The 16,494-nt window shown below is 42.9% G+C and overlaps 1 protein-coding gene across 3 annotated transcripts in view; it reads right to left on the reverse strand.

The window, feature by feature from the left end:
• Nucleotides 1-13,384, reverse strand: part of dnajc17 (DnaJ (Hsp40) homolog, subfamily C, member 17) — a 34,429-nt gene extending 21,045 nt beyond the window's left edge. The window contains exons 1-8 of one of the 3 annotated variants that reach the window (XM_035610380.2): nt 13,101-13,383; nt 7,016-7,085; nt 5,071-5,129; nt 4,888-4,975; nt 4,484-4,560; nt 3,683-3,803; nt 2,794-2,843; nt 590-667 (exon numbers count right to left, since the gene is read on the reverse strand). In XM_035610380.2, the coding sequence (XP_035466273.1) occupies nt 590-667; nt 2,794-2,843; nt 3,683-3,803; nt 4,484-4,560; nt 4,888-4,975; nt 5,071-5,129; nt 7,016-7,085; nt 13,101-13,181 (624 nt within the window). In that variant the 5' untranslated portion in view covers nt 13,182-13,383. Of the gene's footprint in view, nt 1-589; nt 668-2,793; nt 2,844-3,682; nt 3,804-4,483; nt 4,561-4,887; nt 4,976-5,070; nt 5,130-7,015; nt 7,086-13,100 lie in introns of all 3 variants that reach the window. The other 2 variants (XM_035610379.2, XM_035610381.2) reach the window with 2 other exon arrangements.
• Between the last annotated feature and the right edge of the window lie 3,110 nt (nt 13,385-16,494).

Raw genomic sequence — 16,494 nt, forward strand, 5'->3', positions numbered from 1 at the left:
AACACTGCCCTCAGCACTTTCACTGCAACAAAACTTAATGGGCCTAGTTTAAAGGGAAGAATAAAACAATCTACAGTGATGATGTCATGCAGACTTTAAATATGGCTGGACTCTGCAGGCAGATTTGTTACTGTGGAGACTAACTTTGGGCCTGCGAGTATAGAGAAATAAAAATCAATTAGATAATTACATAATAATTATCCTGATACAGTAAATTGAACACTGAGTTAATTTAGTAAACATTTCATAGAGCAAGTACCCACAGAGTAATTCGCTTTTGGTTAATCGAGTCAATTAATTACCACACACATTATAGTGTTTCATCACATCCATGCCAAAGTCCTGTAAATCCAAAAATCCTGTAAAGTGGTGCTGCTCGTTCATTTACAGAACTACCTGCAGAACTAATAATCCAGATATATAAAAGGGTCCGTTACCTCTGTGGTCTGAATGTATTTATAATAATCTGGCCCAACCCAAAATGATGCATTGATGCAAGTCTGCTTTGTGGGAAACACAAGAGTTCTGAGACCAAAGTGTTTTGCTGTACAAATTGTTAGTAAATCATGTAGCATTATTTATTTTCTACCTTTTGTAGAAGTCTTAAAAGAACGTCTTGAGAGTAGCCTCCATTCGTCTCATCGTCCTTTTTACACTTCCACTTCAACTGGAAAGAGAAAGGAGACAGAGAGGAGAGGTTGTTATTAATCGTGTAGACTTTCGAGAACTGAGGAGGTGCATGATAATGTCCAATCATTAGAGCTAAACTGTAAAAACTCAGCTGATGAGGAGCACAAACGTGCCCAGTGACACACAGATTACCACAACCATCGGGGCTGACTGGAGCTACGGGGAGAGAGACATTGCTGGGCTAATGGAACATCACCGCGGCAAAACCTGTGAGACCTGCAGTCAATTTCCATTCATACCGAGGGAGCTGGACAGCGAGGGAGGGTGAAACTGAACACATGGACCCCTGGACCGCGGTGACTCACCTGCTTTAACAGTTGCTCCACAGAATCAAGCACAACACCAGACACAATAAAGGCCGCGTAATCTAAAGCAGGTCGATGCCCAAGGTGATCGTGGTGGACAGAGAGAGACAGTCCTCCTCTGGAATGTGTTTTAATTTGAACTGTGGTTAACCTATTTGCTTGTGCAACAGTGTTTCTGTGATTGTTGCCATATTGCATTTGCTGTTTAGAAATTGCAGTGCAACTATTTTTTGTGTGCTTAAGAGAACCTTACACAGAAGGCATCAAGATAATTTATTTTTTATTTTTTTGCTTGGTTGGAGTCATGTCACTAAATGCTGATGTGTGTTCCCGTACTCCTAAAATGAGAAGATATTGTGCAACTTCTCAAATCCATGTACAAAGCAAAGCGGAGTCTAGCCAACATCACACTAACTGCTTAAAGTAAAATGATAAATGACAAGCACTAAATGTTGATCCAGCTCCAGCATTCTGCTCCCTGTCAGAGAAACAGGATTTCTGGGAAATTCCACATCTACGAATGCTCCTTCACCAACAATTACAGTAAAATATGTCAGTTTTTAATCCAAAAGCAGTCTCCTCTACCCACTGATAAGCTTCTTACACATCAATCTTTATATAAGATGCTATTTAAATGATGTGATGTCTACAGTTTTAGCCCACATCACTGGCACATTGCTACGTTCTCATGCTTGTTTCAATAAATAGACAGACAAAAAAGACATTAGTGGAAATGACCCAAATGGCTCCCTCTGCATTTGATATCCACCTACCTAATGAAAAGAAAATTTCAATGAGCTGTCATGTGACAAGTTGACTGAAATTTGCTTCAAGGAATGTTTGACTTCATTTGAACAGCAATTTTTTGAAGTGAATAATTTTGCTGACATTCCCAGAACGTTTGAGAAAATATAATTTAAACGTTGAATACTAGGATCATTGTTTCAACAAAAAACTGAATCTAAATCAGAGTCAGGAAACTCGACAGGGAAAAGAAAAAAAGAAAACGGGTTCTACAGTTCAGTCTGGAAATATTAAAAGCAGTAACACATTATTTCTTTAAAAAAAAAAAGTTATTGCAGTTATTTGACAACAAAATTACAAAACATGACACTTCTTCTAATCTTATAATTTAACTGTGATCATGACTCAAAAGAAATGAAGTAATGTTCCCATGTCCATGGAGATAACTTGGTATGTCTTACGGCTGCTGTTTGTTTTTATAACTGAACACACAAACGTCAGCTAATACGCTGCTGCGCTGGACGGCTATCAAATTTTAAAAACCAGATTCGTCTAGAATGTCTAAACACATTAGCCAACATCCCCAGTGTCCGTTAATGTGCGCAGGCTCTGCCATTTCCAGGAGTTAATGTATAAGCCCTCTCCTCACGTTGTTACAAGTCTCCTGACGACGCCGGGCCTTCTCTGGAGGAATGGGCCAAAGAACACCCTGGTGGGACAACGCATGTGGTCTCCAAATAATGAATCACAAATGTCTACGTTTCTGTCAAAATCCCAGCAGAGGCTCTGCCTGCACTTTGACTGAGATGGAGCAGTCCCTGCTGAATTAACACCACACACACACACACACACACACACACACACACACACACACACACACACACACACACACACACACACACACACACACACACACACACACACACACACACACACACACACACACACACACACACACACACACACACACACACACACACACACACACACACAATCTTCCAGTGTTATACTCCACCTCGCCCACTGAATGTCAACCAATAGCGGAAAGCCCTACCTTCAGTTTGGGGGTCACGCCGCTCTTGGAACATCTCTCCACACCAGAGTCTAAGAGAAAACATGAGGGATGAGATGAGACAATTGTTTTGCTGGAGAAAAGAAATATGGCACTCGAGACGGCAGTCAGGGACTTGTGCAGATGGACGGTAATGTAAAACTAGCTGTCACGTGGTGAATGTACGGCTCCTGCCACAACCTTGCCTCTCGAGACGGAACAGACAGAGCACTGATCCAGGGGAGGGCTGGGGAGGCCTGAATGCGTGCAAATGGAAGAGACTCAAAAGACGTGCTGACTATGCATGAGTGATTGTCCAGCCACAGAGAGGGATCAATCAAGGGCCAAGACTCAGTACTTCCCTTAAATACCCACACTTCCATAGCCTTATTTTACAAGCCTTTTTTTCCAAGTCTCCCTGATGGAGACATCAAGGGTTTAATGCAAAAATACTATCAAGAGGTTAAAAGTTTGATGGACAGTGTGTGTGTGTGTGTGTGTGTGTGTGTGTGTGTGTGTGTGCGAGGTACTTGGCATTCCTATGTTACTGTGCCAGGTTTTGTTGCTGCCAAGACACTAAAATAGACCTCCTCAAAGTGTTTTAAAGCCAAACATAAATTCAAATATACATTCAGTTACTGTTATTGGGGGGGGGGGGGGTTATGTGAATAATACCGGGTCAACCACAGGTGCCTGGTGACTGCTGCGGTCGGACCGATACTGTGATGGTTGGGGAACATGGGGGTTCACTTAAGTGACGTTTCAGGGTAGTAAAAATGACTTCACTGAATCAAACTGGATTAATCCGGGCAGAACAGGACTGTGCCCTCCTCGTGTGGTTAACCTGGACTGTAACAGAAAGGACGGGGCTGAATCCTGGAAGTGTGCATACTTCTCTGAGTGCAGTCTCCCGATTGCCGCTGCTGTTCTTCCTTTTCCCTCTGGATCTGCTCTCTGACGAGCCTCTGTTCCTCCTCGAGCTGTCTGGATCCCTCCTCCCTTAAACGGGCAATCTGATAGAAATACAAAACTATAATGTGCACAAACAGATGTAGAGTGTTCTGTTTAGGTGGCAGCAAAGTATGCATGTTTAATCTTCATCGAACACTGATCATCCGCAAGGTTGCCCCCCTGTTCAATAACACCCATTCTGCTATTACAGGGGAGTATGTGCAGACCAACATATTTTATCAGACAACACCTTGAGCTGAGACAGAAAATGGAACAGTGCCACCTACTGGTCACCTCCTCCTCCTCCTCCCAAGGCCGATGGCCACGTATTTACATGCATTAAACACATTGAGCACATGCCAGGAGCTCTCCATGGAGGCACGCACACCATTTTTATTTATCCTTGGCTTTCTGAACAAAGCGTATCAAGTCATGCAATATCATCTAATGGGTATACTGATAATTATGATATGGCAGTGAAAAAAAGCCTCTCTCAGACAGAGCCTTTGTTCTTGACCCAAGTCTTTGGTGGATTTCAACTCAATCAGAAGAGAGTATTTGATGAAGAACAGAATAAAAGCACCTGGGTGTACTTTCAGAATTTTCTGGATGCACTGGAATACCTTGTTCCCAGTGCACAGCTGAGGCCGGTAGTATAGTAAAAAATTTATTTTACATTTTTCTCCCTCTGCAATGCGAGGTGCAATATTGAGTCTCATATGGTTTCGATAAATTCGCTTACCTCTTCTTCAAGTGATCTAGTGTTTTGCACCGACTCCTGGCTCTGAGCTTCTGCTCGTCGTTCTCTGGCCTCCAAGTCTGTCATAGCAACGTGCACACGAACACGCACACACATAAACTGAATATTTTTTCCACAAGACAAGAAACAGACAAAACCAGGCTAAATAATAACTTGATTATTTTCAAACAGTTGCTGGTATACAATTTCATTCTGGACAGTCCTCATCTGTCCCCATCATTTCAAAAACCTCAGCCCTTGCTATGTTGATCCTGGAATGTGTCTGACAAAAAAATCTTATATAAATATAAAATATAACCTATTACAAAACCAATACAAAACCCACTTACAATAAAATCTCCAAATCAAAAAGATGGCGGTGCGCTAAGATTTGGAAAGGGACTCACCAAGCTTGATTTTCTTTCTCTTGTCGTCTAGTTTCCTGGTTCTTTCTTCTGCTTGTTTCTTGGCAGCGCAAATCTTGTCGTAGGCAGCCTGCAAACAGAGTTAGACACCAGGATGAATCGTGTGAATTATGTGCATGTATTTAGAACTTTCGTGACAGGTGGATAGGGCATCTCTGGTCTTACCTTGGCGGCAGCATCAGTTAGCACCTCGAGAGCCTGGGACAACTGGTGGAAGAGCTCAGCTGGAACAAAGCGAGACAAAACAAGTCATGAGACTGAACGGTCTGTCGCTGAGTAAATACATGAGCACACAGGTTTCTGCATACAGTATACACTTCAGGAGTGTTTTACATGTGCACTATGAGCTTTAACAAATACATGTATTACTCATTTTATTTAGTGAGACTAAATTGCCTGTAGTCTTGAATGTGAGCATGGATAATAATTATGATATAAGAATAGTTGATGGTACGTGGATGGACTGGTAACCTGTCAAGGTGGGATCGCCCCCCGCCCCTGCAACCCCCAAGGATAAACTGATAATAAATGGATGGATATATTTTTTTAAATGTATCTTTTCTTGTAAAGGAACAAGTACATAGTATAAACCAATGCCACATACCACACCATTTATAGCTGCAATGAAAACTGCAATGAAATAACACTAGTCAAACAAATTTGACACCTAATCACAGGAGATGAAATGGAAAGTGATGTCGATGTGATTAAAGTGAAGAAGGGGGTTCATGCCAAAAGAGGCATCACACGCTCAGCATTATATCGTGGTGAACTTGGAATTTTTTTTCTTTAAAAAGGGTACCACAAGTCTCACAAAACCCGTTTCCTCCCATGACACAACCGTGCATTCGCACACAAACCCTTGGTCTCTCCGTCTATCATCCATTAGAGCACCTCATGGGGCCACTGCCGCAATCACCACTCACACGCAAATCTCCAGTTCCCCCAGTTGTCATCCAACACACACGCACACAAGTGTACACGGGGAGACCACAATCCTTCTCCCCATCATACAACCGCCACACTGCTGCATTATACTAGCCAGGCATAATCATTCACTTATGGGAGGCCTAACAAACCGATACTGTTACTCCCTGGGGGGACTGGTGGTGCACACTAACAGGACGCTCTGCAGATCATGCTACCAGCAGAGGTGGTCAGGTTACCTACACGCATATAATGGGCTGGAATGAACTCCGACTTGGGGGGGGACCTGCAATGCCCAATAGGCAGCTCAGAGTGTCACAACATGGGGGGTTGAGGGAACATGAGGGATAGTGGGAAGGGGTGTCTTTAGTCACTGAGGAATCATGACCCCCGAGTCACCTCTTACGTGCATGCAACCCTCCCCTTAGGGGGCAACAAGTCCTAAGACTTGCTCGGCTCTCGTGCGATAGAGACCGGGACTGTACATGCATGGGTTCAAGTGTTGAGGCCCTCCAAACCACTTCTTTTCCATTTCTGGGAAACCGCCGACCCCCTGCTTTTGTATTATCCCTCTCAACCCCTCAACCCCACCAATTTCCCTTTTTTTTCTTTTTTCCCTGATATAATCAGGAATTGTCTGAACCATCCAGTACCCACATAAACCTCAGTTGAAAACATGCCTTATGACCAGCCTTTTGTCCAAGGTGCCTCCCCCCCACACTCACGACAAAAAGCTACATTGAGATTTCCTGGCCCAATTGTTGACAACCCGGCTGGCAACAGGCCATGGGAGGACTCGTAAAGCCAAGGAGAGGGATTGTGGAAACACTGGTGGTGGTGGTGGTGCTGGTCGTGGTGGTGTTTGGCTGGTCCTGCCGTGCTAGAAAGTGACACGAGACTTGGTAAAACTTGCTAAACAGCACTGTGGCCGCACTACGCTGTCGGGAGGGTTAGAATAGCTGAGAGTGCTAGTCTAGAGGACTCACTTTGGGTTCTGGAGCTTGATGACCGCTCAGTCAGATAATTGATCCTAATTCTTCAGAAAACAATGCAGACTGCAAAAACAAATCATACATCTTGTTCCAGCTCTTCAGCAACTTACAGACATCTGTGGCTCACCTCACAATGGGGAGAAGGTGAAGAGACGCAAACACAGATACAAATCACTAACTGGCCCACTCACCTGCTTTTGGGTTGTCTGGGTTCTTGTCTGGATGGCATGTCAGGGCTTTCTGTCGATAAGCTTTCTTGATCTACGGGAGAAACAGAATAAGTTATGGTGGAGGGGAAAATGTTGATTAGGACACAAAGAGAACTAATCCTTCACTCGAGCACATATTTTGCTCATTCAAATGTTAAATTCATATTCTCAGTACCATTTGTTTTTTAATCCTGCCATTCCTCGCACAGAAAAAACAAAGTATGGATTTTAAAAAATGATTGTCCCATTGAAATAATAGCTCAAATAGTGAGATTCTGACATGGAAGCACTGGGGGTGAAATATGGTACATTTGAATAAAAGTCTGAGATTGCATTGTTTGAGTCAAATCAACACCTGAGCTGCTCCTCTGCTTCGTGTCCCTTCGACATGTTATTAATGGAATCTAACCACCACGGCGCACATTGCACAGTGAATTACCCACACAAGACTATTGTCAGGCCCACTGCCAGTTTGCAAGATAAATGTGGTCCGAGTTGCAGCCTGGTATTAGTACATCTTTATTCAAACTTTTTTTTTTTTTCCAGAGCTGCAATAACATACACAAACAGAGTGCCATTGTCTATAACAAATCTGAGAAGGACACAATTAGTATATTAGGCTTTCTGGGGGGTTCGGAGAACCAAATGGATAAACGAAACAATACTTTCATAATGTCATATGAGGCTTTAGTTATATATTTTTTTTTACTCCAGGTCACTGCTTGGAATGTTAAACATTCATTTGTCCTTCTAGGGACCAGTTAATGACAAGATGGTTTTCATTAGATCTCTGCTCCTCTGGAGAAGGAAGGGAAGCAGGAAAACGTTCCGTGGAGACCAGAAGGTGCTGCAGAGTGCGGTGAAGAAGCTTTCTGCACACAACCCAAAAAAAACACACTCAAAATATATGCTTTGCATGCTAAGGATTTGGCACATGCGTCCCCCATACGTCCGAGGCTTAGACACAAACACACCAGTCTTAATCAGACATGCCAATTTTGCATGTTTTTGAAATACACCCCCCCGCCGAGCACAAATCAATCTCCTGACAGTTTGCTACAGGCAATAGACTTTGGGAGCTCCCTGCTTCGGGCCTGGAAAACGTTTGCATTGGACGCCTTTGTCCATCTTTGTTGTTTTGCACAATTTTAGCCCCGGACTGCGCGCCAAGACATACAGAGCCGACTTTACTGGGGAGAACTGCACAACACTGAGGGAGCGGAGCAGAATGGTGTAATCCATCAGCGTCCGAGCCTTTTGGACAGCAACTCCGACAAGTCTCCAACACAAGTCATCTTAGACCCATTAAGCTAGATGCCCATTGTCCGAGGTAAAAATAAGATTTACTAGGCCTTCACTTGATTATGTAAAAGCTACAGTGAACCCCCACTGGAGATTATCATGGCTCAGACCGCTCCCAAATGTCACAAGTCTTTTCTTCTATATCTTAATAATCAGATTTTTTTTTCTCATTATAGTTCCCACTGTATATGAGAACGTGGTTCACTGAGAGGGCTTTGAGAGACTAGACATCATTAAAGGATTTTGAGTCTAGCTGCTTGGCACACGGCGCCTTTCTACAGTTCAAAGCCCACAAGCAGGGCTAAGGACTGGCACTAAACACATATGCCTATTGATGGACTAAGACAATTTCCCCTTTTTCGTCTTGCTCTGTCTGTTTCTCCCTTTTTCCCCTCTGAGCTCGCCATCAAATCTTTGCCCAATTCTCCACAAAAAGTTTTGGTAAGGTACGAGGGAATGAAAACTGCAGCTCAAGTTTGCCGTCGTTCATCGACATACAGGTATGAAAAAAAGAAAAAGCTGTTCCGCTCTCTGGAACCTTTGGGAACCAAGCCTTAGCAACTGGCAGCCAGTGGTGACCGCTGGAGAACTCCCTGCCTTATGCAACTCAGTCAATGCTTTGACAAAACATAAGCTGCTTTCAGAACTGCACTGATGTGCGGACATTTTCATTAACTTTTCCAGAGGGGCAAAATGCGAGAACACAAATGTTGCCCCAGACATTTTCTGTAACTTTTCCTGCCTAAAATACCTGGAGAAAGTCCGACTGAACCCATGTGAGAATACAGCCGGAAAATCTCCGGAAGAATCAGGACGAGAGTGTGAGCGCTCTACCCAGGCTATCATCCACCGGCTGTTCTGGAAATTTTCCTGCTGTTGTAAACGTGTCTGACTCGGACAATCTCTTTCTTCATGTGTGAACGGCAAACTCCATGTTCCACCGGTTTATGTAAAACTCCTTCAGAGAAAAAGAGGCTGCTTTTATGGACAACAACTGCTTGAGTGGTGTATTCCACCTTTGCATGGTAATGTAGTTTAAGTGCAGACTGACTTTTGCATTGCATTACTTTACAACAATAATGTAATTTTGACAAAAATACTAATGCACCTTAATGCTTACACAAATAAGATTCACAAGTGAGTGAGCTAATTTTTTTTTTTTATGCCATGCAGAAATTCATTCAATATAGTGGATTGCCATGACTGTCAGAAAAAAAATATGATTTGTAAAGCAGAGTATCACGGTGCGCAGCTGTGAAGTTAATCATGTGTAATTTGAAATGAAACCACTGCAATGTTCTTTTAAGAGGACACACGGTGTCCTGAGCTCACACTCACTCTGCTTCTCATGTTCTTCATCACCTGCAGCCACCTGACAAGATAAACATGTCACCACATCTGCTGTAAACACTGCAGATGTTTAACTTTGCCAGGACAAAAGTCTGACCATCAGCTGAGATCTTTGACATGTAAAACCTGTCATCGTCTGCGCTGTTCTGGAAGAGAGCTGCAGTGTTGCACTTCATCATATTTGTCTCGCTGGGCTCAGTTGAAGGCGAAGTTAACACAAACATGCTTCTCCACGTTTTACTTAGTTATCTTTCCTTCCCTTTCTCACATATTTTTTTTCCATCTCCTCCTCTTTTGTTCTTCCCTCCCTCTAGCATCCTCCACGATATCTTGTCTCGACTGCACTTCCAGTGCTGTTTCGTTAAATAATACATGATTACTCCCATCAATGCCGTGACACGCAAGCCTTAATTGATGCTGGAAGACCCTGAAGCCCTTTGGTCCAACAGACTAGAAGCCAAAGCGGGCCAACTTTTGAAGAGGTAAGCACATGTGTGGATAAGAGTTCTCAGATCAGAGTGGCATCTTTCTACAGGACTAATCCAGTGGTTTACAGTGGCAATTATCGTTGTGCAGTTCACCATGACCTTTTAGAATTGGCTCTTGACGTGCAGAGAAGAGGAGAAGACCATACAAGACTCCTTGGCTTAAATTAAGTGTTGTCCCTTGTACAAACGTAAGAGGCGAAAAATGACAATGTTAGTATAAGGTTCTGCTTTGTCCTCTTATTACTTCCGTTCAACATTGTCACTTGTCCTGGTCCCAAACTGAATGGGAAAAATCTCAGTTATTTCAAAAAGCTCAGTTTGCAGAAGGAGGAACCAAAGAATTAGGGACTCTGATATTGCAGCAGGCCGACAGCAGACCAACAGTTAGTAGCCAGCCAAACACAGACTCTCTGTGTCGCCCTGATCGCTGCCTGCCACAGTCTTAACGACATGCCCACATCTTGTCCTCATTAAACTGCTCTTTGGTGCCAATTATAGTTGACAAACTGGTGCTGGTACGACCGCAGCACAGCCCCGGTAGGGCCCCTAGCCTGCGTGGCTGATTAGCTGCATGATCTGCTCTGGGCCCATCCTCTTTAATTACAATACTCTGCTATTTACAGAAGATTATCAGCTGGAGGAAAATAATAACAGGGAGGAGGAAGGCGAGGACAGGAGCAGAGAGGACGTGAACGTATGGAGAAAGAGTGGGCTGAGAGCAATAAGAAAAATTTAATGTAATGAAGAGAATCTGTCAGATTCTCCAGGTGCTTGGGAACCCGATGAAACCACCCTGGCGAAATAGGCATTAATTCAGTATTATTAATACAAGATGATACGATCAAATTCAGTTGACCAGACTAAGGATTCCACAGTAGCTTTGATTGAAAATTAGCACAATTATCATTCAAGCTTTGTCTGATATACTGTACGAGTGTGGACCAAAGATTAAATGCATTTAAACCACATGGGCGATGCAATCTGAACCTGAAAGACCTAAACCCCCTGAAGCCCCAAGATTTTGTCATGGATGATGTGCCCCAGTGCACCATGGGATGCAATGGCAATCATGATTTGCAGACCCTGCCCTGGCCAAACTGACACTCAAGGAAGTAACAATGCACTTTTTAAGTGCAATGCGAACATTTGCCTTTCTGGAAGTAAATCATCCAGACATCTCATACACTGCAACGCACCAGGTACACTATGATTTAAGTAGCTGAAGGAAGCACAAGGAATGTTTTGTGGTCTTGGCTGTTGACAGCATTTTACTAGGTAGTCTGTGGTAGGTATAACACACACAGACAATTATCGCCCAAGGCCTGCTGATATACATGGGCACAACTCTCTAAATGGTGCCCATCCTTCAACAACAGTCTTCTTTAGCACTACAAGGATAAAGAACGTATAGTCATTAAATCATAGGCCTTGACAAGCCAGTGTTAATCAGTATTTATCAGACAGCCAAACTCAGAGGAAGGTCACCAGTGATATTAGAAGGAGATGCTACAACAGAACCCGGAGGAGATGCAGAACCCAAATCGTCTACGTCAAGGCAATGTTTTACAAGCTGTGGCTGGGACCACATATACAGGCTCGGGGATGAGCTTCCCCTCACTCTGGGATAAACAACTTGCTTGATAGTGGCGGTGGAGCAGCGGGCCAAACAACCGGGATAAGTAGCCCTTCTGATGACATCTGTCTGCTCACACTTGATTGATTTTTTCAGCCCCAACGCCGGAGCACAATGCACTACAAACACGCACACAAAAAGAAGAAAACCCCTGCTATCTCTCTCGACCATCACCAGACCTCAGAGAACCAGCCTCCTGCATTTTGGAGTCTCAGTTCTGTCCAAGCCATAACCGCCAACTTCCTCCAAGATAATCCTCTGGGGAGGACAGGACTTTGAAATCCAATTAAGAAATTAACTTGCTCCCTCGTCTTGGCAGCAAACACAATTTCCCTTCGAGACTGTGGATTCTGCATGCTGGAAACTGTGAGGGGCGGTGGTCGTGGGGGGAGAAGCGCTGGATTTCGGGGGGACATCATGGTGAACCGCTCTAGGGCTGGGAAAGTGAAATGTAGAGGGAAGATTCCCAGGAAGACTCTTCAATTCTCCTCTACATAAATGTAAAATCCATGCAGGCACGAAATGTAATTCAGGCCCTCTGTCATTGGTGTGTAGGTGGAAGCAAACACACACATAAGCTTTTATAATCAAGCTGCCCTCGGTATCACAGCAGTACACTCCACTTAGTCAGAATCATACATCATCACATTTAATCATATTATCACTCCGACCTTATATGTAGACCGTGTGGTTGATTTAGTTTCAGATAGAGAATATGCACTGGGGTGGTAGGCACGAAATTCATTTCGCATCCATACTATTTGGAACTTAAAGTCACATCCTCATGTCAAAAGCATTTCGTCGTGTCACGTCCACGGTGATGCCGAAGACTTAACCGCTGCAACGTCGCCGCCCAGTGGCGTCTTTTGGTCACTGCGTTTTAGCCATTAGCCGGTTGGTCTTCCTTGTCTCATGCAACCTGGAGTGTCATCACCTGGAGTCTCATTACAAATACACTGTGACGTCTCGCTTGACTTTCATTGCGTTTTTAATGACCAGAAATAGCATTGTGTCGCGTTCTTATACACGAACGCACCATACAAACACAAGCTCCAGCTTAAGCTCCGTCGCTAGCAAGCTATCGAAGCCTCCAGACAGAAACCTCTCCTCACACACAACTTCGTCAAAACACATGCAGCACTCCGGTGAAGAGCCAACCGGTAAAAGAACTGTATCGTGTTGCAATACAAACACCCTCCAGTCCGCAGTGCGCTCACAAACAGGAGCGGCTAATTCATCCGTACTGTAGCTGGGGTGTCCTCCGACTAGCTTCACAGCTAGCTCGTTTACGCACCTCTTTCGTTGTAGCGGTGATGTCACAGCCGAGTAAACCGTACAGGTCCATTTTGAGGATGTCCTTGGCCTTTCCGGACATGTCTGCCGAGAGGAAAGCTACAGTACATACACAGAAGAATGACAAAACGTGAGCGCAGTGTTGACGTTTGGCTAGTAGCTGCAGGCAGCACGAGTTTGACGTCAGATGTGGATGTGGGGTGCGCAATGCAACATGGGAAACGTAGTTTTTTGATCGGCTGTTTTCTCCTCTTATTCTTCTTCTTCTTCTTCTTCTTCTTCTTCTTCTTCTTCTTCTTCTTCTTCTTCTTCTTCTTCTTCTTCTTCTTCTTCTTCTCTTACTGTTTTATGGCGGTTGGCAATCAAGGAAATGGTGAATTACCGCCACCAACTGGTAAGGAGTGTGGATTGGAATCACTAAAAACAAATCCAAACAAAACAAAACAAAACAACCAAAACAAAACGTACAATATGATTAGATTCTCCCTAACACGTTTATTTCCCTGAGGTACTGTATTAAATGACTATAACATTCGTTATGTGAATCTTGCTGTAAAATATTCAGTTTAATCTTAAGCTTTCTCAGGTTCTGTCTGAGTCGTGTTCTCTCTGTCCCATATTTTTGACAGTGTACTATGATGTGTTCTACTGTTTCCTCTTGCCCGCAATTGTCACAGTTTCCTGAGTTATGTTTTCCTATTTTGAATAGTGTACTCTTAAGTCCAGTATGCCCAAATCTGAGTCTTGTAATGATTGTCTCCTCTTTTCTACTTCTTCTTGTACTTCTCATCTCTCCCACTTTCTTTTGGACTCTGTAATACCATCTCCCTTTCCTTTCCTTCTCCCACTGTTTTTACCAAATGCTTCTCAATTTCTGTTTTATCATTCCCCTAATTTCTGTTGTGCTAATGTTCACCGTGATGTCAATTTGTGTTTTCCTGGTCGCCTGCTCTGCAATTTTGTCTGCAATTTCATTTCCTACTACACCCAAATGTGCTGGAACCCAAAGAAAATGTACTGTGAGACCCATCATATTGATTTTGCAGGTTCGTATTCGTGGTCCTCTGAGCGTTTTTACTGTAGCATTTACAACTAAAAGTGGCTATATTGGGCCGTTTAAACCCATTTAACCTCGCCGTGATTTATTTGAGTGCTGTTAACCAGTGAAAGATCAGTCTCTTCACTCTTCACTAGTTCACTACACAGCTTCTTCTTCAAATTCATTTCATTTTTAGTAGCCTACAGTGATTCTTCTGCCTACCAGGCCCAGTTAGCATTTTGAGTTTAAATCCATATACATATATATTCATAGTTTACTGGTGTCATAATATTGTCTTTTTTGTTTGTTTGTTTTTTGTCTATGCTGGACTAGGATTCCTCAAGAGGAGCCGGAAGGTGTTGCTGGGAAAATGAATTATACAGACAAGGAAATGGAGAAAATACAGATTATACAGTAAGGAGGATAAAGATCATTATTTTTCAAACAAAACACTAGCATATAACAAACTTGTTTACAAAGGCTCCCTCAAATCCACATTTTAAACTGTTGTGTAACTTTTTATATTATAATCAAACCCGCAACACATCAGATCGTTGTGATGAGTACACACAGCCCTTTGTTGAAATTCTTGTCACAGACACATTTCCTCACTAAATATTGCATTTACGCATTGCATGCAATTATTGCAATTCTGCTGACGTAAACACCCATACTTTTTGTGTGTGTACTGCTAGGCCAATATCAGTTAAAACATAAGCATGTCAATATAGTATTACACCGGTTTACATCCTTCTTCTTTTTTTGTAGGGAGGTGGGGCAGCAGAGCTCCACCTTTGTTTACAGTTGAATAATAGTTTAGCTAGCTTAAGTCTTTGGTTACACATCATTAAACTTGCAGACACCTTGTGCCGGTTATGAGATTATGAGATTATTATGAGAAAAAACTCAGTGCTTCTCATTTCTCACATTTTCACCCTTGACCATCTCATATGTGTTTTTCAGATGTTGCAGTATTTTTGAAAAGTTATGATTAGGCCTCTCTAGAGTAGTTTGGGGCTGTCGGCCTGTGTGGTGCAACATTTTTCAAAAAAACATATGTCAATTATATACAACTTTCTTATTTTCCTTATACTTAAAGCTGATAGTTATATCTTAAACTTCTCTGCGTTTTTTGAAGTAGAAACAAGGTCTAGATGATGTTTCCAATGTTTGCATATGATTTGTTTATAGATAGGGTTACTAATACTAATACTCACTAAAACTGGCTGTGCTTGGGGACTTAAGTACACTGTATTATGATAATATTGCTTTGACGTGGAAAAAAGGATTGTAAACATAATATTAAAGACACGTTTCTGTGGTCACATCTTTCCTCACCACTGTTATCACCACATTTTTTAACCAAAATGATCAATAGTGGCATTGTGTCCTGTGGAGTAATGCAGAATGAGGGACATGCCCTGACATGTCTATGAACTGCTCTCCTTTTCTAATATTGAGTAATGCCAACTGCATTTGCAAAGTGTCTGGAAATGTTATGCTCACTCTGTCAACTTAAGTTGTTCAAAAAAGAGTCTTCTCTCAGGGTGAATAGCCCAAGGAACTTTGTCCCAGCCTCCTATTGACACCAGCGGGATCAGCCCATAATGTCACATCTAATCTGCTTCCTTTTCCTTCAGGATGCCCCAGACAAACACTGTGAACCTAAATCCTGTAAACACTGGCACAAGACATACCCTGTTATTGCTTTTAGCAGGACTGGTGGAATAAGGGTCAGTTTTTTTGGCAGAAGCCCTGGTTGAAAAATGCGCTGTTTTTTTATGCATGTGTAAAACAGTCAAACAATAAATGGAAATAGGGGACAATGGTGTTCACGTTGACTTTGAAGATCCGACGTTTGATTCAAACAAATGTGTTTGACGATCCTGTTTTATTTGCTCAGCTCCAGTGTGGACTTCTGGTGATGAGTTTGTGATATTTGCTCAGTCTACGCTGCTCAGTCAAGTCAGCATTATTTTAAATGTGATGCTGTGCGTATCCTCTGCGATACCCCGCACATCCTTTGCACTTGTAACATGAGTAAACCATGCTGCTGATTCTCTGTGGTGTTCCCAAGAGAAGGCCATTTATTTGATGAGCAAAACGATTGACGGGGATAACACTTTTGGGACAGGAGACCGACAGCAGTCCAAACAATACAACTACCACAAAGCTACCTTTGTCTGAGGCACTGAAAGGCCGGCGAGCTGAATAGCCTCGAGTCACATGGGGGGATGATAACAGCTGCACTGCAGCAACACAACTACAAATTCTCAAGAAAATGTCCTCAACCAAACTGAAGTCATCATTGTCACTGTGACAGAAAAGATTGTGTGATTCCGTATAGGTAACTTGG

This window comes from Scophthalmus maximus, chromosome 15 (assembly GCF_022379125.1).
Source record: "Scophthalmus maximus strain ysfricsl-2021 chromosome 15, ASM2237912v1, whole genome shotgun sequence".
NCBI lineage: Eukaryota > Metazoa > Chordata > Actinopteri > Pleuronectiformes > Scophthalmidae > Scophthalmus > Scophthalmus maximus.